Source organism: Urocitellus parryii, chromosome 6 (genome assembly GCF_045843805.1).
Source record: "Urocitellus parryii isolate mUroPar1 chromosome 6, mUroPar1.hap1, whole genome shotgun sequence".
Classification (NCBI taxonomy): Eukaryota; Metazoa; Chordata; class Mammalia; order Rodentia; family Sciuridae; genus Urocitellus; species Urocitellus parryii.
Window position 1 is genome coordinate 174,745,138 of NC_135536.1, and position 24,698 is coordinate 174,769,835.

Here is a 24,698-nt window from a genome sequence, read left to right on the forward strand (position 1 = left end):
ATACACTTGGATACTGTTTATTATATTCATACTGAGGCCAGGTGCAGTGGCATGTACCCTTAGCCTCAGCTACTCAGGAGTCTGATGGGGGGAGATCACTTGAGCTCAGGAGTTCAAGACTAGCCCGGGCAGCATAGTGAGACCCCCATCTCAAAACAACAACAAAAATCTTTTACTGATTGATTGTGATTCTGGAAATTGAACCCAGGGCCTTACACATGTTAGGCAACTGTTCTACCACAGAGCTACTACATCCCTATCCTAAGTTTATCTTCTTTTTTTTTTTTTAAATATTTATTTTTTAGTTATAGGTGGACACAGTATCTTTATTTTTGAGGATCGAACCCAGCACCTCAAGCATGCTAGGCAAGTGCTCTATCTCTGAGCCACAACCCCAGCCCCTAAGTTTATATTATATATATATATATATATATATATATATATATGTTGTATATATATATATATATATATATATATATATATATATATATATGTTGTAGTTGGATACAATACCTTTATTTTATTTATTTTTATGTGGTGCTGAGGATTGCTAGGCGAGCGCTCTACCACTGAGCCACAACCCCAGACCTAAGTTTATCTTATATATATATATATTTTTTTGTTTATGTGTGATAGGGCCTTGGTGTGTTGGCCAGGTTGGCTTCAAGCTTCTGGGCTCAAGCAGTCCACCTTCCTCAGCCTCCTGAGTGCAGGGGCTGCAGGCACATGTCACCATGCTTGGCTTATGTGGGATTTTTAAAATTAAAAATTTAAAAAATTTTTATAATTAAAAAAGAATTTTAAATGAAAAGCCATTAGTCAGAGGGTAATTCCTCCAGCGTACAGAAAAGTAGAGAAGCATAGTGAGCCATGAACCTGTTTCCCTGCTCAGCACATCACAGCCCTCTTTCCCCTGTAACCTCCCATTTCACTCCACCCCTGATTATTTTGAAACAAATTGTAGGCAGCATATAACTTTATTTGAAAGTTATTTATTTATCTCTTAAAAGATAAGAGCCTTCGGGCTGGGGTTGTAGCTCAGTGGTAGAGCCCTTGCCTTGCATGTATGAGGCCCTGGGTTCAATCACCTCACCACATTAAAATACATAAATAAATAAAAATAAAGATATTGTGTTCATCTACAACTAACAAAAAATTTTTAAAAAGATAAGAATTTTTTTTAAAAAAATAAAACTATTTGGCCTGTGCAGTGATACACACCTGTAATCCCAGTGGTTTTAGAGGTTGAGGCAGGAGGATGACAAATTCAAGGCCAACCTCAGCAACTTAGTGAGACACTAAACAACTTAGGGAGACTCTGCCTCAAAAAATAAAAAGGGCTGGGGATGTGGCTCAGTGGCTAGGCACCCCTGGGTTCAATCCCCAGTAATAAATAAATGAACTATTTTCACACTTCAAAAAGTAACAATGAAGATTGGGGATATGGCTCAGTGATAGATGTGTGCACAGCATGCATGTGGCCTTGGGTTCAATGCCCAGTACTGCAAAAAACAAACAAATGAAACCTAAAACAAAACAATAAGGCAAGGTGCTGTGGCAAATACCTTTAATCCCAGCAATTTGAGAGGCTAAGGCAAGAGGACTGCAAGTTCAAAGCTAGCCTCAGCAGCTTAGCAAGGTCCTTAACAATTTAGTGAGAACCTGTCTCAAAATTAACAAACAAGCAAACAATAAAAATAGGCTGGGGGCTAGGGATATAGCTCAGTTGGTAGAGTGCTTGCCTCGAATGCACAAGACCCTGGGCTCAATCAAAAAAATAAAAGAAATATGGGCTGGGGATTTAGCTCAGTGGTAAAGCACCCTGGGTTCAATTTCCAGTACAAAATAAATAAATAAATAACATTGATTAATCCCTAAAGGTAAATAATAGAAGAACGAAAGGAAGTCTAGGAGAATAGAAGAGGGAACACAGGGTCAGGTGGGGGGAAGGGGGTTTCATGATTCATGAACTAAAATAGAATTCCATGTGCATATGAGTTTATTAAGATGAACTCAACTACTATGTATAACTATAAAGCTCTAAGTAAATCAGGAACTCAAAAAATAATTAATTCCTTAACATCATTCACTACCCAGTATTCAAATCTTTTTTTTTTTTAAGAAAGAGTGAGAGAGGAGAGAGAGAGAGAGAGAATTTTTAATATTTATTTATTTTTTTAGTTCTCGGCGGACACAACATCTTTGTTGGTATGTGGTGCTGAGGATCGAACCCGGGCCGCACGCATGCCAGGCGAGCGCGTTACCGCTTGAGCCACATCCCCAGCCCTCAAATCTTGATTATATATTTTTTTTAAAGAGAGAGGAGAGGGGGAGAGAGAGAGAGAGAGAGAGAATTTATTTATTTATTTATTTATTTATTTAAGTTCTCGTCGGACACAACATCTTTGTTTGTATGTGGTGCTGAGGATTGAACCCCGGCCGCACGCATGCCAGGCGAGCGTGTTACCGCTTGACCCACATCCCCAGCCCAAATCTTGATTATATTGTATATTTTTTGTAATTTATTTGAATCAAGATCAATCCAAAAGGGGGCCCTAAATAAGAGCCATGCATCACATTAATTACGTGCCCCCGTTTTTTGGTACTAGGGATTGAACTCAGGGGTGCTTTACCACTGAGCCACATTCTCAGCCCTTTTTAAGTTTTTGAGACAGGGTCTCACTAAGTTGCTAAGTCTGGCTTTAAAGCTGGGCTCAGTGGAGCATGTCTGTAATCCCAGCAGCTCTGGAGGCTGAGGCAGGAGGATCACAAGTTCAAAGCCAGTTTTAGCAAAAGTGAGGTGCTAGGGGCCAGAGTTGTGGTTCAGTGGCAGAGCACTTGCCTAGCTTGCATGAGGCACTGAGTTCGATCCCTGGCACCACATAAGAATAAATAAAATAAATGTAAAAAAAAAAAGTGATGTGCTAAGCAACTCAGTGATACCCTGTCTCTAAATAAAATACCAAATAGGGCTGGGGATGAGGCTCAGTGGTCAAGTGCTTCTAGGTTCAATCCCAGGTTACCCCCCACCCCTCAAAAAAAGTCTGGCTTTGAAATTGAGATCTTCCTGGGGCTGTGGATATAGCTCAGTTTTGTAGAGTGCTTGCCTCACACGCACAAGGCCCTGGGTTCAATCCCCAGCATCACAAAAAAAAGAAAGAAAGAAACTGAGATCCTCCTGCCTCAGCTGGTAACACAGGCATGCACCACCACACCTAGCTGATTTAAGTTTCTTGCGGTGTAAATTTTTAGCAGAAAAATAACTTCATTTCTTTCCCAGAAACATGGAAAACCAGAATGTTTGGCCGGAATGCTCTTCCACTCATATCTTAGTGGGTGTTCAGAGCAAGGTCTGTCTGTCAAGGTCACGCAGGGAATGGGTACACTGTGGGGTGGTCTGGGGAAGAGGCAAGATGGTGCCTTCTGTCAAAAAGGCGCACGCCTAGCATTTTTACTTTGAGGAATGTATCTTGACAACACACTTCACCTGTCCTAAAGCTGTATGTCAGGATAGTCCCTGCAGCAGCAAAAGACAAGAACCTATCTGAAGGTCCCTTAACAGAGGACAACCATACCATGGCATTTACCCAGCTTTTTTTTTTTTTTTTTAAGGAGAGGGGCTTCTCTGAGATCTATATATAGTAAGGCGTAGAATGGTATATAGTGCACTTTATCTGGGTTATTTTTTTCTTCATAAGGAAATAAGGGAGCCATGCTGATACATTAATCTTTGCATATGCATCAACTATCTAGGGGCTGGGGTTGTGGCTCAGTGGTGGAGAGCTTTCCTAGCACGTGTGAAGCACTGGGTTTGATCCTCAGCACCATAAATAAATAAACAAACAGACAAATAAACAAATAAAATAAAGGTGTCCATCTACAACTAAAAAAATTTTTTAAAAAAGTATCTCCCCTAGGGGTAGGGGGAAGAGGTACTTATTCACTGTATACTCCTCTGTACAACTTGAATTATTTTATTTTAATCTTTTTGTGTGTGTGTGTGTGTATTGAACCCAGTCATGTATGCTTAGTGTGTTCCCTCACCTTAATTATAATAAACAAATAATGGCTGGGGCTATAGGTCAGTTGGTAGAGTGCTTGCCTCGCATGCACAAAGCCCTGGGTTCAATCCCCAGCATCACACACACACACAAGCCTTAGAGCTATAATAAACAAAATAATACACCATCAAAAAGTCCAAAGAAAGCATAAAAATCACTTCAAACTCACTACCCAGAGATCAATATTACTTGCATTTTCTGGGTGTTTTTATTTTAATATTTATTTTTTGGTTGTAGTTGGACACAATACCTCTATTTATTTATTTATTTTTATGTGGTGCTGAGGATCAAACTCAGGGCCTCACACATGCCAGGCAAGTGTGCTACCGCTGAGCCCCAGCCCCTTTCTGGGTGTTTGTATGCAGTGTGCACTAGGCCGTGTTTAACATTTATTAGTTTATGTAGTTCCTAGAACAGTTATTTAAGGTAGGTGCTGTTTTGTTTTGTTGGTATAGGGGCAGGGATAGATTGAACTCAGGGGTACTTACCCACTGGGCCCTTACCCCCAGCCCTTTTTTTGTATTTTATTTAGAGACAGGGTCTCACTGAGTTGCCTAGGGCCTTGCTGAATTGCTGAGGCTGGCTTTGAATCTGTGATCCTCCTGCCTCAGCCTCCCAAGCCACTGGATTACAGACATGTGCCACTGCACCTAGCATAGGTATTGTTTTTTTTTTTTTTTTTTTTATGTTGATGGAGATTGAACCCAGGGCTTTGTGCATGCAAGGTAAGCACTCTACCATATATCCCCAGGCCCCACTAGGTGTTGTTTTTAACCCCATTTACAGAAGAAGAAACTGGTTGATACCACTTGCAAGATTTTATACCTAGTAAGTAGAAGAGCAGAAATCCAAACCTAGACCTGTTGAACACTGGACATGCTGGCTGTGTGTGTTAGTTACTGGGGGACCAAATTCAGAGGTGCTCTATTACTGAACTACATCTCCAGCCCCCTATTTATTTTTTTATTTTTATTTTTTATTTTGAGATAGGGTCTTGCTAAGTTGCTGAGGCTGGCCTTGAACTTGGTGATCCTCCTGCCTCGGCCTCCAAATTGCTGAGATTACAGGCGTGCGCTTCCTTTGCCATTACACCCAGCAGAGCTCATGCTTTTCATTGCAACCTTACACTTTGTCCCCCCATCTCTCTGCATGTGTGCTTACACATATATACATACATACATATTGCATCATAGTTATTCTTTTTGGTAGCCTGCTTTTTTTACTCAGTATGTCTTAAATATATGTAAATACCTAGAGGTTTATTGATTGTCCTTCTTAATAACTATAGTGTCCCATGGTATAGACATAATCTAATCAGTCCCTTTTATTTTTTATTTTTTTATTTTTTTTGAGAGAGAATTTTTAATATTTATTTTTTAGTTTTCGGTGGACACAACATCTTTCTTTGTATGTGGTGCTGAGGATCGAACCCGGGCCGCACGCATGCCAGGCGAGCGCGCTACCGCTTGAGCCACATCCCCAGCCCCTAATGAGTCCCTTTTTGATGAGTATTTTAGCAGTTAGATATAAATGGAAAAAATGTACTACCACTCTGCACCTTTATTCAGTTATGCAATTATGTCCTTAAAATAATCTAAGAAATGAAATTACTGCTTCAAAGAGGTATTTAGAGTTTTGGTATTAACAGCACAATTGCCTCAAATAAATTGTGCCAATTCAAGATGCCATGGGTCTCATATTGTCCTATAAGAGATATTTTGAGGGCTGGGGATGTGGCTCAAGTGGTAGCGCGCTCGCCTGGTATGCGTGCGACCCGGGTTCGATCCTCCTTAGCACCACATACCAACAAAGATGTTGTGTCCGCCGAGAACTGAAAAATAAATATTAAAAATTCTCTCTCTCTCTCTCCTCACTCTCTCTTTAAAAAAAAAAAAAAAGAGAGATTTTGAAAAATTTCAGACCATTCACACACTGTTTGGCTTACAAAAAGACAGCCTTATGTTTTGAACAGTGCCTGTAATTGCAATATATTTTACTAGTCTGTCATTCTGACATCTATGCTCTGAATGCCTTTAAGAGCTGAGGCCACATGACTCTTAATGTGAAAAGTTAAAAATTCCATTGCTGTGGCCCTCATGGAAGTTCTTTTTGTTTTGTTTTGGTGCTAGGGATTGAACCCAGGGCATTGTGCATGTGAGGCAAGCACTCTGCCAACTGTGCCAACTGAGCTATATCCCCAGCCCTCATGGAAGTTCTTGTATGATGCTTCTCCATAAAGTTGGGACAAGGAGTTTTATTCCTAGGGTCCTCTGTTTATCAACTAAAATGTTTTTATTAGCTTACATTCATAGTGGTCAGTAAAAGTGGATAGATAAAATGGAAAAATGAGTTGTAATGCCTAGACATTAGTTTACTTAATTTCACAAAACTTTTCTGATTAGGGAATATATTCATACGATTCCAAATTTAAGAGGTATAAAAGGATATACAATGAAAAGTCTTTCCCTACCCTTGACCCTCAGAAACTCATCTCTTTTAGTGAAAACCAGTCTTATTATCTGACAGCTATTGTTATCTGGCTCTTATATACCCTCAAGATATGTTTTATGCTCACAGAAGCAAATTCAGAATTATTCCCTCAGCACAAATACTGTATCCTTTTAAAAGTTCTGCAGGGCAGTGTTATTTTTCAACTGGAGATGGAAATCTTGGTTTTTTTTTTTTTTTTTAATAACCCAGGGTTGCTTTACCACTGAGCCTGAGCCACCTCTCCATCCCTTTTTATTTTTTATTTTGAGACAGGGTCTCCCTAAGATGCTTAGGATTTTTTTAAGTTGTGGAGGCTGGACTCGAACTTTTAATCCTCCTGCTTCAGCCTCCCAAGATGCTGGGGTTATAGGTGTGCACTACCACGCCCAGTGGAAACTTGTTTTGAAGAGTGCGTAACTCCCCTTGTGATAACTGGCCATCAGAGAAACCAGAGACCCAGAATTGAACTTGCTGACTTGGTATGGTTCAGAGATTACAAGTAAGAAACAAGGAGTCCTGATGCTTCAATAACAACGAGAGAGAATTGTGAAAGAGAGCAGTGTTAGGGTAATGTGGTGGATACAGAATAAAAACAGTTGCTTCTCCAGAGACACCTGCACAGGGAGTTGGCTTAGGCCAGTTAATAGGGAGTCACTTCTATCTTCTTGCTCAAGTGTTGCTGTGCTTTTCTGATGGCTTGTGTGATCTGTGACTTGAGCTGCATCTCACATACTCTTGAACGCTGGGCCGGGCAGTTGGCAGGTGGTTGCCTGGTCTGACTGAGAGATGTTGCATTGGCATGCATTATTAGAGGTGTGTTAGTATGCACTCTGTGTGCTGCAGATTGCTCCTTCTTACAGGCTGCTCCTGGGGAATTGCCAGACCTTCATTTTCCCATTCAAAGATAACCACATGCTTATTAAAGAGAATTCGGAAAATATGGAAATGTTGAAAGAGAAGGGCAAATCATCTGTTCTCCCATCACTTAAAGTGGGCCACTACTGAAGTTTTGATGTGCGTCTTATTTTTTATATAATTGTGATTGCATGTAGTCATTCAGTTTTTTAAAAAAAATTTTAATATTGTTTAGTTTTCGGTGGACACAACATCTTTATTTTATTTTATTTTTTAATTTTTATGTGGTGCTGAGGATCGAACCCAGCGCACCCGCGCATGCCAGGCAAGTGTGCTACCGCTTGAGCCACATCCCCAGCCCCATCATTCAGTTTTTTGAAAAAATATTTTTAGTTGTCAATGAACCTTTATTTATATGCGGTGCTGAGAATCCAACCCAATGCCTCACACATGCGAGACAAGTGCTCTACCACTGAGCTACAACCCCAGCCCCTAGTCATTTGATTTTATAAACTGCCTTTTCACTTATGAGCATTTTACATGTCATTTAAATGTCATTTTAAAAGATGGGCTAGCATGGCAGGACTGGTTTTTTTTTTTGGCACTGGGAATTGAACTCAGGGACATTTGACCACTGAGCCCCTTCCCAGCCCTATTTTGAATTTTATTTAGAGACAGGGTCTCACTGAGTTGCCTAGCACCTCACTATTGCTGAGGCTGGCTTTGAACTTGTGATCCTCCTGCCTCAGCCTCCCGAGCCGCTGGGATTACAGGCTGTGCCACCATGCCCGGCTAGGACTTCTTAATCAGATCATATATACATGATTTGGTCATGTATATATAGCTCCTACAGGAGCCAGGCAGGAAGTATAAATGAGCAAAGCATGCTGGGTGTGAAGCAGGAGGGAATGGGGGTTGGTGAGAACTGGAGGACCCAGATCCACCAGAGGGGCACTGTTGGTCAGCTCCCCTGGCTGCCACTTGGAGCTCTGGTCAAGGGATGTCAGATACTTATATATATTTTATGTGAAACTGGTTGTTCTAATAATATAGGAAACAGCCAGAATTGATGGTAATGTTTTCTCTTATTTATTTCAAAGTCTCATTTTCCCATTTTTATTTTTTAAAAGAAATAATAAAATATGGGTCTGGGATTGTGGCTCAGCAGTAGAGTGCTTGCCTAGCATGTGTGAGGCACTGGGTTCAATCCCTGGCATAAAAATAAATAAAAATAAAGGTATTGTTTCCATTTAAAAAAAGGAAATGATAAAATATATTATAAAATTGAAATATTCTTCTAATCCTCTGGTTTCATTTTCAGTACTTCCCACTGCCCAATTTAGGCAGCTACCATCATAAAATTGGTGCATATCCCTCTCCAATTTTTTTTTTTTTTTTTTTTGGTGCTGGGGATTGAACCCAGGGCCTTGTGCATGCAAGGCAAGCACTCTACCAACTGAGCTATCTCCCCAGCCCATCTCCAACTTTTCTATACTTATACATACGTAAACAAGTCTATGCACACCATATTATTTTGTTCTAATAAAAAATTAACACTCTGCAGCTTGTAACCTGTTTATTTATCCGTGTATGTGTGTATGTATGTATGTGTATATATATACTGTAATTCAAGGCTTGGCAAATTTTTTCTGTAAAAGGCCAGATAGTAAATATTTTAGGGTTTGTGGGCTGTATTGCCTCTGTTGTGCCACCTAGTTCTCCCATTTTATCATTAATGCAGCCATAGAGACATGCAGACAAAACTTATGGTTGTGTTCTGATGGAATTTTATTGGCAAAAATAGACTGTGTGTCAGATTGGCCTGTGGACTACAGTCTGCTGATCCATTCTCTAATTTATTCCTTTTAACCACTGACTAGTGTACTCTCTTATCTATCATGTGAATGTACCATATTTTACTTTTTATTCTCCCATGTGTGGATGTGTAGGTGTCCAGTTTTCTTGCCGATATGACAGTGCCGAAGGAAGCACTCTTGCCTGTGTGTGCACATATGCAAAGATTTTCACCAGTATGTGCATATAGAGAGGGGTTGGAATTGCTGAGCCTTTGCTGCTGCTGCTGCTGCTGCTGCTGCTGCTGCTGCTGCTGTTGCTGCTGCTGCTGTTATTGCTGTTGCTTTTGGTGCTGGGATTGATTGAATTCAGGACCTTAAGTGTGTACTGTACCCACTTGGTCACACCCTCAACTCTTTTTTGTTTGTTTCTTAATTACTTTATTTGGATACTGGGGGATGAATTCAGGGGCACTCTACCACTGAGCCACATCCCCAGTCCTATTTTTTTATTTTATTTTATTTAGAGACAGGGTCTCACTGAGTTGCTTAGCTCCTTGCTTTTGCTGAGGCTGGCTTTGAACTTGTGATCCTCCTGCCTCAGCCTCCCAAGCTGCTGGGATTATGGCTATGCACCACTGTGCCCTACCTAATTTATTTATTTTTAATTTTTGGTACCAGGGATTGAACCCAGGACACATAACCACTGAGCAACATTCCCAAACCTTTTTATTTTGAGATAAGGTCTCACTTAGTTGCTGAGGCTGGCTTTGAACTTGGGATGCTCCTGCCTCAGCCTCCCAAATCTCTGGGATTATAGACAGGCACCACCATGCCCTGCAACTCTATTGTTTTTTAAAACACCAGGCAGGCAGGGCAAGGTGGTGCACATGTGTAATCCCAGCAGTTCAGGAGGCTGAGGCAGGAAGATTGCAAGTTCAAAGCTAGCCTCACAGCTTTGTGAGAATCTGTCTCAAAATAAAAAGAGCTAGGAATATAGCTCAGTGGTAGAGTGCCCCATGGGTTCTATCCCCAGTACTGGGGGTGGGATGGGAGATTTTCAGGTGGAGGTCTGGGGTTTAGCTTGGTGCTGGAGACCTGCCTAGTATGTGCAAAGCTCTGGATTCCATGCCAGCACCACACTTCCAAAAAAAGTTTCAGATGGAATTTGACCAGTTTGTGACCTCTGACCTAGACTCTCCATGGAAATCAGTAGTTAACTGAGAACCCAATCCACTCCTAGTTCTAGACTTTGAAGTGAGACTCCATGAAAACAAGCAAAAGCAAGGTTGTCTGAATCCAAACAAGAAAGAGCTGGTGGCTGCCATGAGAATGGGGAGCTGATCTCAGCAGACAAAAGAGATGAGGCTGCGGAAGAGCACAGCTTTTCAAGGATAATAGCCATTCAGATAGTGGGTGTTAACATTCAGTGACAGGTTCTAGCAGAAAAGGTATTCAGGAAGCAGGTGATGAGCACTGACCTGTGGTTCCTTCTTTCCTGGCAACACTGTGAGTTCCTTTAAAGATTTATCACTCTGTAATTAGATCCACTAGAAGAGAATAAAGAAGGTAATAAAGAAAGAGTATCAGGGCGTCCTTCCAAGAAAACCGTCTCCTTTGAGGAGGACCCAGAACAAGACTGTAAGTCCTGATGGCAGGAAATTAAATTAGTCCATCTTCCTGAAATAATACATCAATAATACACGACTCCACTCCTTCGGGTGAGTCAGAAAAGAATGAATTCTATGTTCAGAGTTGGGGAGATTTAATTAAGAGGACTCTTGCTTTAGGAATTCCTTCCTTTTTAAGGGCTTTGAAGATTAATGTAGGTCATTATCATTCCTTTGTTTTTTATCATTTTGGAGAGCTTAAAAATAATGGAGCTGTACAAAGCAGCCTAGCCTCTAGGTTAGCTTGCTGAAGGTTTTTTTGAAAAGCAGGCTTGGGGCCACATTGCTTTGATGGTAAATGTTGGTGGCTTTGCTCCTCAGGGCTGTGTGGTGAGAAGAATCATCCCTCCCTGCCATTGAATTTCTCTCACTCTACCAAGGCTAGAGTCTTGTCCGGCTTCCCACCACCACATCTGAGGCCTCCCCAAGGGAGCCTCGCGGGACTGGGGTTCTCACTCTGCACCCAGACCAGCTTTGGCTGGCATCTGTTGAAATGAAAGGAGAGACAGACCAGGCCACGGGATTGACACAGCCAGGGCTTGGGAACTGTTCCCCTAGAAATGAAAAGGAGACACTAGAAACTGGCCATTCTGGCATCTGACTCTTCCTTCCCATCTGGCAAAATTCTTTTTTTTCCTTTTTTTGATTTTTTAATTGTAGATTGACACAATACCTTTATTTAATCTCTAATTGAGATCCTCCTTCCTCAGTCTCCTGAGGCACTAGGATGACAGGCTTGCGCCACTGGGCCTGGCATTAAATAAATATTTCTAATGATATTGTGTGCATATCAAGCATGCAACATGCACATATCCCGCCCCTTTTTAATATATATTTACTTATTTGTTCTTCTTAGTAGACTTTATTTTTAGAGCAATTTTGGGATCCAGCACGTCAGAACGGAAGGTACAGAGATTTGCGCATACGCCCCACCCCAATGCCGCATGACCTCCCTTGTTACTAGCATCTCCCAGCAGAGTGGTGCGTTTTTTAGAACCGAGGAACCTGTGTTGCTATGTCATTATCACCCAAAGTCCCTCATTTATAACAGGGTTTGTTTGGCAAACCTCTTCGCATACTGTGTATACGGTACCTACTCTTCCTCACCTGCTTTTTAACAACATGTCTGGGCACAGGATTGTGTGTAGATTACCCCATTCTTATTAATAACTGCACAGGATTCCACTGTATGTATGTGTATATATGTACGTTTATATATAGGCATATATATATTATATATATATATACACATATATATACATATATATATATATATATATATATATATATAATATATATATTGAATTTGATCAGTCCTCTCTTGATGAGAGTTTAAATTTTCCACTACCTATTGTTACCACAAAGATGTCATGACAGGGCTGGGGCTGGGGCTCACTGGTACAGCGCTTGCCTGGCATGTGTGAGGCACTGGGTTTGATCCTCAGCACCACATAGAAATAAATAAAATAAAGGTATTCTGTCCATCTAAAACTAACTAAAAATATTTTTTAAAAAGATGCCATGACAGACAGCCTAGTATATGTTCTCTGTACAAGACATACATCTGAAAGATAAGTTCTCAGAAATATAACTGCTAGGTCAAAGGTTTGTGCATTTTAAATTGTGATAGTTTTAAATTGCTTTCCTTAGAGGTTTAGTAGTTCGGCAGGGTATAAGATCATCCAGGCTTTTAAAAGGTTTCCAGCTGCCTTGACCTGCAGTTAAGATTAAGTGTAGATTCAGGGGAGGGCACACTAGTTAACAGGATTGTCTTTCACTTCTGAAGCTGGTTAAGATCCCATGAGGAAGTGCCCGTGTGGTGAGTTACTTGCACACAGCCATCAGGTGGCAAGGTGGAGATGGCCTGTATGTGTCAGCCTCTGATGGCAGCTGTACTGTACTCACTCACTTTTGCTTTTTTCCTAGGACCTTAGCATCCTGAGACATTTTGGATTTATAGCCCTCAAGACTGACGCAGACAGAGCTCATCATGTCAAAGTTAAAAAGCTCAGAGTCGGTCCGGGTGGTGGTTCGCTGTCGGCCCATGAATGGCAAGGAAAAGGCCGCTTCCTACGACAAGGTGGTGGACGTGGATGTGAAGCTGGGGCAGGTGTCTGTGAAGAACCCTAAAGGCACAACCCATGAAATGCCCAAGACCTTCACCTTTGATGCAGTCTATGACTGGAACGCCAAGCAGTTTGAACTCTATGACGAGACGTTCCGACCTCTCGTGGACTCTGTTCTGCAAGGTTTCAATGGGACAATTTTTGCCTATGGACAAACTGGGACTGGGAAAACCTACACTATGGAAGGAGTCCGAGGTGACCCTGAAAAACGAGGTGTCATTCCCAACTCATTTGACCACATCTTCACCCACATCTCTCGCTCGCAGAATCAGCAGTACCTCGTCAGGGCTTCCTACTTAGAGATCTACCAGGAGGAGATCCGAGACCTGCTCTCAAAGGACCAGACCAAACGGCTCGAGCTCAAAGAGAGGCCTGACACGGGAGTGTATGTGAAGGACTTGTCTTCCTTTGTCACCAAGAGTGTGAAGGAGATAGAGCACGTGATGAACGTGGGGAACCAGAACCGCTCCGTTGGGGCCACCAACATGAATGAGCACAGCTCGCGTTCCCACGCCATCTTTGTCATCACCATCGAATGCAGCGAGGTGGGCCTCGATGGTGAGAACCACATCCGGGTGGGGAAGCTGAACCTGGTGGATCTTGCTGGCAGCGAACGGCAAGCCAAGACCGGGGCACAAGGGGAGAGACTGAAGGAAGCAACAAAGATCAACCTCTCCCTGTCAGCCCTGGGTAACGTCATCTCTGCCCTGGTGGATGGGAAAAGCACTCACATTCCCTATCGAGACTCAAAGCTTACCAGACTCCTCCAAGATTCCCTGGGTGGCAACGCCAAGACTGTGATGGTAGCCAACGTGGGACCTGCCTCATACAATGTGGAAGAGACTCTGACCACCTTGAGATATGCCAACCGTGCCAAAAACATTAAGAATAAGCCAAGGGTCAATGAGGACCCAAAGGATGCCCTCCTTCGAGAATTTCAGGAAGAAATTGCTCGGCTCAAGGCCCAGCTGGAAAAGCGCTCCATTGGCAGGAGGAAGCGGCGAGAGAAGCGGAGGGAAGGTGGTGGCAGTGGTGGGGGTGGGGAAGAGGAGGAGGAGGAGGGAGAAGAGGGTGAGGAGGAAGGGGATGATAAGGATGATTACTGGAGGGAGCAGCAAGAAAAACTGGAGATTGAGAAGCGGGCCATTGTGGAAGACCACAGCTTGGTTGCAGAGGAGAAGATGAGACTGCTGAAGGAGAAGGAGAAAAAGATGGAGGACCTGCGGCGGGAAAAGGATGCTGCTGAGATGCTGGGTGCCAAAATCAAGGTATCATGCCCTTCTTTCGGCCATTTCCCCCATCAGTGCCTTTTCTTTTATCACAAAAATGATACAAGGGCTGACCATGGTGGTGCCTGCCTGTAATCCTAGCTACTGGGGAGGCTAAGGCAGGAGGACCCAAGTTTGAGGCCATCCTGGACAAAATAGCAAGACCCTATGTTGAAATACAAAGGGCTGGGGGAGTAGCTCAGTAGTAGAGCACTTGCCCAGCATGCATGACACCCTGGGTTCCATCCCTCATACCACAAAAACAAAAAACTCAAGATGACGTATTTTTTGGTTTTTCCATTTCCAATAGCTCCATGATATTGGTGCTCAATAAATTTTGTTGAATCACTATGAACAGAAAAACTTTTCAAATTAAAAATTGGATTCATAATAATAATTATCACCTATATGTACAGTATAAAGGACGGCAATAAAACTGATAGCCGTGTATCCCCCAGGCCCAGTATAAGAAATAGAACAGCAGCTGCCAGATGTGGTGGTGTAGGCCTGTAATCCTAGCAGTTTGGGAGGCTGAGAGAGGAGGATCACAAGTTCAAAGCCAGCCTCAACTTAGCAAGGCCCTAAGCAGCTGTCTCTAAATAAAACACAAATAAGGGCTGGGGATGTGGCTCAGTGGTTAAGTACCCCCGGGATCAATCCCTGGTACAAAAAAAAAAAAAAGGAACAGCAGCTGAATCTTTAGAAATTCCTCCGAAAGGAATGTCCCCCTACCCCAGAGTAACCATCATCCTGAATTTGATTCTTATTGTTCTTTTGCTTTTCTTTCGAGTCCTTCCATATATGTATTTCTCTCTAAATATAATACAGGTCAGTTTCATGTGATTTCTTTTGTATAAGTGAGCTGCCTGCATTTTACTTTTATTTGCCCAGCATTCTGTTCATGACATGAGTCTGTATTGATGCCTGTAACTGTGATTCATTCATTATTACTGTTCGGAGTATTCTGTGGCATTCCATTCTCCTAACAGTGTGGGTTGTTTCCATTTTCTGCTATGACCAACCATTTATTCTTGGCTCCAGGAGGATGTGTATGTGCAAGTTTCTTGTCTGGCACTTTTAGATCTTAGAGTACGTGCTGCTCCTACTTCACTAGATGAGAACAAGTGGTTTTCTAAAGTGATTGTGCAAGCTCTAGTTGATCCCCTTCCTTGCCGACCCTTGTGATGATCAGACTCACACTTGTGTGCCTAGTGGGAATACAGGGGTATCTCACTGTACGTTTTAGGCTTCAGGACCCTGGTTCTAAAGACAGAACACAATCCATCCTCGCTAGGATTTCCTCTTGCTGGTCCTTTGCAGTCATCCCCTTTTCTAACCTGACCCAGTCATCAGTATACTTCCTGATGTCTACCTCGACTTCCCTAGGTGGCTGAGCAGTATTCTAGAGTGTGGAGGCTTCTGACATTCTGTGTCTTCTTTCTGGAGGGAGGATGCTGTTCCCTTAGGTGCCTGGCCTCTGGGCCACCACTTGGCTATAGTGGCAAGGAGAGTGCAAAAGTAGCCCTAGAGGTCCGAGATGGCCACTGGCTGACCCCAAGCTGGGATTCCCTTGAAGGGTAGGGTTCTTTCTTATTGAATTTATGCAGACTTTGGTTTCTGCCTAGAAGGAAATATGTTCAAATTATCATTATAAAAATGGTAAATTTTCTCTCTCTCTTTTTTTTTTCTTCATGAGCATATATTATTAGGAAGATAATCAACCATTACAAATGCACTCTTAAATAGGAAACATTCTCTACTGCTAGAAGTAGTGCAGTAGAAGTAGATCTTACATTTTCATTAGACAGGCTTGGCTGGAATCCCAACTTTGCCCTCAGAGCTTTGGGTTCTAAGGCAGTTTGCCTATTTTTTTTCCATTTTTTAAAATTTGTTTTAATTAGTTACACATGACAGTACAATGATCTTGACATATCATACATTTGAATCAGATGGGGTATAATTTCTCATTTTTCTGAGTGTACAGGTTGCAGAATCACATTGGTCATGCAGTCATGTATCTACCCACAGTAATCATAATGTCTGTTTTATTCTGCTGTCCTTCCATTCCCCCCTTCCTCTCCCCTCCCCTCCCATCACTTCTCTCTACCCAATCTAATGTGACACACTTCTTTTTTTTTTTCCCCTCACATCTTCATACCTGTATTCTGTATAACGAAGGGGGTCTCCTTCCCTCTTCCATGCAATTCCCCTTCTCCCTCCCTTTCCTTCCCATCTCTCTTCCCTATCTAGAGGTAATTTTCTTCTCATGCTCTTCCTCCCTACCCCATTTTGAGTCACCCCCCTTATATCAGAGAAGACATTCAGCATTTGGTTTTTTGGGATTGGCTAACTTCACTTAGCATAATATGCTCTAGTGCCATCCATTTCCCTGCAAATGCCATGATCTTGTTATTTTTTAGTGCTGAGTAATATTCTATTGTGTATAAATGCCACATTTTTAATCCATTCATCCATTGAAGGGCATCTAGGTTGGCTCCACAATCTAGCTATTGTGAATTGTGCTGCTAAAAACATTGATGTGGCTGTGTCCCTGTAGTGAGTATAGTCCGAGAAGAGGAATAGCTGGGTCAAATGGTGGTTCCATTCCCAGTTTTCCAAGGAAGCTCCATACTGCTTTCCAAATTAGTTTTCTCTTTCTTGCCTCTCCTCCCCATGGTCTTCAAAGCCATGCTGTTTATCTGTGGCTTCAGAGGAGCCTTTTCACAGAGCTGGTCACTATTTTACTGTAGAGGCAGGGACCTTAAAACCCTGAAAGCCCCTTCCAGGATTTTTCAGACCCCATGTGAAAACAGTCATACACCACACGATTAGGAGGTAAATTTGTTTCAGGGAGGGGCTTACTGTGGGATTCCTTCATGTCAGATGTCACATCTCCCCTCCTCACTTGCTCTGGCAGTGTGACTGGGTGTGCCCACATTGATTTGCACACTGCTCTTCAGAATAACAGGCAGCATTGGGTCTGTTACTCGAGGCCAGGAACAGCTACACTTTAAACTACCTGGGTGTTAGGGGAGCTCTCAGAGACCAAGTCTGGCTAGATTCAGCATTACCTCAAGATCACTGCATTTCTTAGACATTTTATGTATGGAAGAATGATATGACTTCTTTCTCAGTCCCTGGATGCTGAAAACCATGGATATTTATATATTTAATTTTAGAGCTGAAGTGTGTGCATGTGGGGGTGGGGTGGTAATAATCTAGTCCAGTCTCTTGGTTTTGAGAGAAGAGGAAATGGTCTCAAGAGACATAGTGAAAAATGGCGACAGGACTACACTTAACATTTCTCAGAGGCCAGGTTGTAGCCTGGTGTAGTGGTACATGCCCACAGGCTAAGGCAGGTGGATCACAAGGCCAGCTGGGGCGACCTAGTGAGACCCTGTCTTAAAATAAAAGAATTAAATTAAAAGGGGTTGAGAATGTAGCTCAGTGTGGAGCACCTCTGGGTTCAATCCCCCATACCACACACACAGAAAAAACCAGCCACACAAACAGAAACCCAGGTGGCAGTGTGTTGACATGCATGCTTTACAGGTGCAAGTCACTCTCACGGCCTCAGCCCCCTTCTAAATACTGACACCTCCCAAGGTGGATGTGCGGTCCAGGACTGTCTCTTAACGTCCAGGCCTGGTGGCTTTCTGCCTCCCAGACATCTCTACTGAGCTGCCCTTGGCCACCCAGAGCCAGCTCCTGCCTTCTTACCCCAGTGGTCCCTGGCAGTTTCCTTGCAGCTGTCCCTCTTTCTCTCTCTATGGCCTTGTCGGTCCCACAGCCTGTGACTCCTGCCTCATTGGGTCTCTTGGATCAGCCACTTTGCTGCATCTCACCCCTGCTGCCCACCCTGCACCCTGCAGCAGCCTTCCGTCTGCTCTCCCCATCCAACCTGCCCCTTCCCGCTCATCATTTTTATTGCAGGGAGTCATTTTTCTAAAACACAAATCTGATTGTGCGCCCTCATGCTCAAAGAACTCAGCAGCGGTTCCCTGACTATATTTAATCCTCAGAATTAAATATAGTCTCCTTGACAGAGCTTTGAGCAGACCCCCTGCTTGCTTTGCTAACTCTAAGCATCACCGCTCCCTGCCCTACCCTCTCCTATCACAATCTCTCCACTTTTTTTCCCTTTTAGTTTTTACTTCAGCTTTCTGCATAGATTCCCTTCAGACAGGAAGCTTTCCCCAACTTCTTCCAAAAGTCTGAATTCTCACCTGTAATCCCAGTGGCTCAGGAGGCTGAGACTGGAGGATCCTGGGTTCAAAGCCAGCCTCAGCAATGTAACCAGACCCCATCTCAAAATAAAAAAGAAATGGGCTGGGGATGTGGCTCAAGCGGTAGCGTGCTCACCTAGCGTGCGTGCGGCCCGGGTTCGATCCTCAGCACCACATACAAACCAAGATGTTGTGTCCGCTGAGAACTAAGAAAAAATAAATAAATGTTAAAATTCTCTCTCTCTCTGTCCCCCTCACTCTCTCTTTAAAAATAAATAAATAAATAAATAAGAAAAAGGTCTGGGGATGTGGCTCAGTGGTTAAGCACCCCTGGATTCAATTTCTAGTACCAAAATAAATGAATAAATATTTTTTAAAAGTCTGAATTCTCAGGGCTGGGGATATAGCTCAGTTGATAGAGTGCTTGCCTTGCATGCAAAAGGCCCTGGGTTCAATCCCCAGCATCAAAAAAAAAAAAAGTCTAAATTCTCTCTCTTCACTGTTTTTCTTCTATGAATTACTCTGCATGTTCCTCGTGATAGTGTCCCCACCATCTGGTTAAAGATGGCTTATTTGTCTGTATCCCTCAGTGACTGAACCTTGTAGTTCTCACTGACACTTGCATCCCCAGTATCTGGCACATAGGACACACTTAGCATGTTCTCAGTGGGGTTGATGCTTTGTCTCCACAAGCCAAAAAAGGATATTGTTAAAGAAAGCAGAGGTTCTTGTATGTAGGAGAAGCTGCACCTTCAGTGTGACCAGGTGAAGTCCCAGCCCCCTCAGGAAGGGGACTGAGCACAATCTTTTTCTGCCTAGAGTTTGTCCCCTTTTGGCTCAGTCGTGAGCTCTTTATCTTTCTCAGACTTCTCTGTGAGGCGTTGTGCTTTGGGGAGACCATTCACAGCATGGATTCTACTTTGTTTCTCACTCAGGCCATGGAAAGTAAACTACTTGTTGGAGGAAAAAATATAGTAGATCATACAAATGAACAGCAGAAAATACTGGAACAGAAACGGCAGGAAATTGCAGAGCAGGTAACCTGGCATTCTTTCTTGGGGAGAGTAGGGTGGGCTAAGGTGCATTTGTGTCACTTTACAAATACCTCTGGTATGAGTTGTGTCAGCTTCATGCTAACTGGAGACTGATTGGGAGCAGCCAGCCCCATGTTCTCCTACAGATAGTCTCTAGGGCAAGCTGATGGATTCTGTAATATTGCTCAGAAACGTCGAGAAAGAGAAATCCAGCAACAGATGGAAAGTCGAGATGAGGAGACCTTGGAACTTAAAGAGACGTACAGCTCACTGCAGCAAGAGGTGGACATCAAGACCAAAAAACTCAAAAAGGTAGGAAAGGAACAAGGCCAAATCAAGACACCTTGAGACCTAGGGTAAGGGGGACCTGGTTCATTGATTGGGCCCTCCTCACCTGCCTCTTCCCCTGGTTCCAGCTCTTCTCCAAGCTTCAGGCAGTGAAGGCCGAGATCCACGACCTCCAAGAAGAGCACATCAAGGAGCGCCAGGAGCTGGAGCAGACGCAGAACGAGCTCACCCGGGAGCTGAAGCTCAAGTAAGTGCAGGACGTTCCATGGTACCCTGCCCTTGCTGGCCAGTGGCATTGTCTGTCAAGTAGGAAACATCTTTGAGGACAGGTCCTTGCCCACTTCTCACCAGCTCATCTTCTGCCACCTTCCTCTCTTCTGCTTATTCCTGAGAAAGTCCCTGTCCATCTCTGGGTCCATGTTCTTTTCCGTCCTACTTTATTTATTTATTTTTGGTACTTGAGATTTAACTGAGGGGCACTTAACCACTAAGCCACATCCCTAGCCCTTTTTATTTTTTGAGACAGGGTATCACTAAGTGCCGAGGCTGGCCGTGAACTTATGATCCTCCTGCCTCAGCTTCCCAAGCTGCTGGAATTACAGGTGTGCACCACCACACCCCACTTGTTTCTTTGATGTATTTCCTAAGCATTTGTCAGGCAGAAACTCTTCTCAGGAATGATTTTCCTCCTCTTGTGTTAAGGGACTGAAATCTGTTCAGTCTTCTCTTTACTCTGGTCATTTAAAATAGGCACTTTTCTTCTCATCCTCTTCCTCCCTATCCTGTTTTGAGTCACCCCCCTTATATCAGAGAAGACATTCAGCCTTTGTTTTTTAGGGATTGGCTAACTTCACTTAGCCTAATCTGCTTTAATGCCTTCCATTTCCCTGCAAATGCCATGATCTTGTTATTTTTTAGTGCTGAGTAATATTCCATTGTGTATAAATGCCACATTTTTTTTTTATCCATTCATCCATTGAAGGGCATCTAGGTTGGTTCCACAGTCTAGCTATTGTGAATCGTGCTGCTATAAACATTGATGTGGCTGTATCCCTGTAGTATGCTCTTTTTAAGTCTTTTGGGTATAGTCCGAGAAGGGGAATAGCTGGGTCAAATGGTGGTTCCATTCCCAGCTTTCCAAGGAATCTCCATACTGCTTTCCAAATTGGCTGCACCAATTTGCAGTCCCACCAGCAATGTATGAGTGTACCTTTTTCTGTGCATCCTCGCCAACACTTGTTGTTTGACTTCATAATGGCTGCCATTCTGGGAAGAGAGGTGGGAGGGAAAGGGAGGGAGAAGGGGAATTGCACAGAAGATGGAAAGAGACCCTCATAGTTATACAGATTACATGTATGATGATGTGAGGGGGGAAAAAAAAAGAAGTGTGTCACATTAGATTGGGTAGAGAGAAGTGATGGGAGGGGAGGGGAGGAGAAGGGGGGATAGGAAGGGCAGCAGAATGAAATAGACACTAGTATTGCTGAATGTATATACGTGACTGCATAACCAATGTGATTCTGCAACCTGTACACTCAGAAAAATGAGAAATTATACCCATTTGATTCAAATGTATGATGTGTCAAGATCATGTACTGTCATGTGTAACTAATTAAAACAAATTTAAAAAAAGAGGAAAAAAATAGGCACTTTTCTAGTTTGGGCAACAAATTGTGGGACTGAACGAAGGCCATTTAATTTCTAATCTATGTTCATCAACGACTTTGCTTAGCAGCCTCAGGGGCCCCCTTTTGATGTGTGCACATGTGGTGGTGGGGATTGGACCCAGGGTCTTGCGATGCGAGGCAGGATTCTAGCACTCACTCATATCCTCAGCTCTATTCGTTTTATTTTGCTAATTTGTGCAGGCTGGCCTCAAATTTATAGTTGTCCTGCCTCTGCCTTCTGAGTAGTTGGGATTATGGGCAAGTACTACTACTCCCCGCCTCTAGTGGCCCTCTTAAAATTATTTTCAGTAGGAAATGTTTAGGGGCTGGGGATGTGGCTCAAGCGGTAGCGTGCTCGCCTGGCATGCGTGTGGCCCGGGTTCGATCCTCAGCACCACATACAAACAAAGATGTTGTGTCCGCCAAATACTAAAAAATAAATATTAAAATTCTCTCTCTCTCTCTCTCTCCCACTCTCTCCCTCTCTCTCACTCTTTCAAAAAAAAAGGAAATGTTCACCCCAGGATAGCCCAGAATAGCCCAGGTGTCACCTCCCTCTTCAGTCTGTTCACATCCTCATGCTGTTCCTCCTCAGGCAGAAGGGACAGACCACTCTTAGCACCTGTCAAACCTGAGTGCAAGGCTAGGACCAGGTGTCATTCATGGCTGTGTCTCAGCTCCATGTACAATGTTAGTCTCGTAGTACCTGCTAAGTAACTGTTTGCTGAGTGACTTGACTCGGTTATCTAATTACTCAGTGGCACCAGATGCCAGTATTCTGAGTGTGTGTGTATGTGTGTTTGTGTGCATGCACATGTTTACATATGTGTTTGAATGCAGGGTCTCTTTATGTTGCCCAGGCTGGGATCCTGGGCTCAACTGATCCTCCTGCCACATCCTTCCAAGTAGCTGGGACTACAGACATGTGTCACCACACTTGCTCTGTTCTTCATCTGTGTTTATCTATGTGTGTTCTCACAGGCATCTTATTATAGAAAACTTTATCCCTCTGGAGGAAAAAAGTAAAATTATGAATAGATCCTTCTTTGATGAAGAGGAAGATCATTGGAAGTTACACCCTATAACCAGACTGGAGTAAGTCACTCTTGATGTTAAGTAGACCTACAAGTGGGGAGGAAACAGAATGTTGATAAACTGCACTGGGCCAAAGGGATGTAGGGAGAACAGAGTTTGATTTATTTAAACTCAGAATCAATTACACTTCTGACTTCGAGGCTGCCATTGGGCCATTAGGTAAAGGTTGGGTGATATTAGCATGTTATTACGAATTGGAGGACTAACACCTTTCCCAGGTTCCTGAATTTCCATTTACCCTGTCAAATGAGGTATGCTCGGCCACATGATCAACAGTACAGAGATGCTACCTTGTGTGTCAGTCTGAGCCTGGTTCTGTGAGGGAGGTGGGAGAGATCCCCCCAGGATGCAGGGGTCAGGAGTGCTGATGGCTGTGCTTTGTGTCTGCTGTTTAAGAACTGGATGATGCTGACTAGCATCCCTCCCAGCTTAAAAGATTCCTGATGTGCACATCTGGAGCACACAGCAATCCAAGCAGAAAACAGAAGCAGCTGCTGCCCACTGTAGTTAGCCTGCAGTCCTGGGAATTACCACTTCAGGTTCTGTCTGGTTCAGGCTTCTGAGTGCTTGTTCCACAGGACCAAACCTGGGCTCTGGGTCACACTTCAGCCAGGGCCTTAACCACTGCAGTCCCTTTGCAGGAATCAGCAGATGATGAAGCGGCCAGTCTCTGCGGTGGGATACAAGAGACCATTGAGCCAACATGCAAGAATGTCCATGATGATTCGTCCAGAGGCCCGATACAGGGTGAGAAGATTGTTCTTGGGTTTTTTTCCTCCATTTTAGAGTAATTTAGGTTTGAGTAAACCCTCAGGCACCATTCGGCAAAGTCACAGAGTTTGTATCTTGACTTGCCAGAGATATTGAGGACTTTTATAATAATTATAACAAGTAACACGTGAATATAATAACTAATGAATAATAAATGGAAAGGTACAGTGAGGCTTAGAAAATCAGGGTAGGTAGGTAAGGAAGGGTGTATAAACATCCTGTCCATAGTGGCCAGTAAACATTAGCAGGAAGCTTCAGAATGAGTCTGTGGGAACATTGGAAAGAATACAGATGTCTCCTTGACAGGACATGGGTCTGTGCTGAAGAACTTCTAGAACTTTCTTTTATCATATGTGTCAGTCATGAGGTTGGTTAAAATGACATAAATGAGGACTGTTTTATATTTTACAATTAAAATACACATAGATCTGGTGTTTATTATACTTGCTGTTGCTGGGCCATCTCTGTCTTCTGTGTGAGTTCTCCCATCCACTCTTTGCAGACAATCTGTTGCTCAACTTCAGATAGTTGGTAATGGACAGAATGGGAGACACAATATATTGTTTTGTTATGAAACAATTTAAACTGAAAGTTTATATATGAATCAAAAGTTTATATAATATACATGAAAAAGTAAACTGGTTATCTCTAGTTAGTGGAAGTGTGCCTAATTTAAATTTTCATTTTGCTTATCTGTATTTTGTAACTATCAATAGGAAAATTCCATTATTTTTTATAATGAAAGATTTTAATTTAAAATTGTAAAAATGTTTTTGCATTTCCCTTGGAGCCAGAGCAAATATCTCTTGCCAGAGATATTGGGATTTATTGACTCCTGTGATGCTATACTTCTTGGCACTGAGTTACTCACAAATGCAAAAATGTTTATTAGTCACTCCACTCCCCATACTGGAAATTGCACCCAGGGATGCTCCACCATTGAGCTACACTCTAAGCCCTTTTTAAATTTTTTTACTTTGAGAAGGGGTTTCACTAAGTTGCCAAGGCTGGCCTTGAACTTGTGATCATCCTGCCTTCTGAGTACTGGGATTATAGGAGTGCATCACAGAGCCCGGCTAAGTGGAGTTTTATACAGTAGAAGATAAGAGTGTCAGAATCCTCAGGAGCATTTTCTAGAAGTTTCCGATGATGCATATCTTCCTAGGTTTTTCATATTTTAAGCCAAGTATATGATATTAAAATCCACAAATCGGCTGGGCACAGTGGCACAAAGTGTAATCCCAGCAGCTCGGGAGGCTGAGGCAGGAGGATCTCACATTCAAAGCCAGCCTTAGCAACTTAGCAAAACCCTGTCTCAGAATAAAAAAATAAAAAGGACTGGAGATGGCTCAGT

At 42.9% G+C, this 24,698-nt stretch overlaps 1 protein-coding gene across 1 annotated transcript in view; it reads left to right on the forward strand.

Moving 5' to 3' along the window:
• The window catches only part of Kif3b (kinesin family member 3B), a 42,685-nt gene that overhangs the window by 12,164 nt on the left and 5,823 nt on the right, over nucleotides 1-24,698 (forward strand). Inside the window, exons 2-7 of the mRNA XM_026402125.2 lie at nucleotides 12,796-14,263; nucleotides 19,425-19,526; nucleotides 19,713-19,835; nucleotides 19,940-20,058; nucleotides 22,460-22,573; nucleotides 23,215-23,320. Of these exons, the coding sequence (XP_026257910.1) occupies nucleotides 12,860-14,263; nucleotides 19,425-19,526; nucleotides 19,713-19,835; nucleotides 19,940-20,058; nucleotides 22,460-22,573; nucleotides 23,215-23,320 (1,968 nt within the window). The 5' untranslated portion in view covers nucleotides 12,796-12,859. The remainder of the gene's footprint in view (nucleotides 1-12,795; nucleotides 14,264-19,424; nucleotides 19,527-19,712; nucleotides 19,836-19,939; nucleotides 20,059-22,459; nucleotides 22,574-23,214; nucleotides 23,321-24,698) is intronic.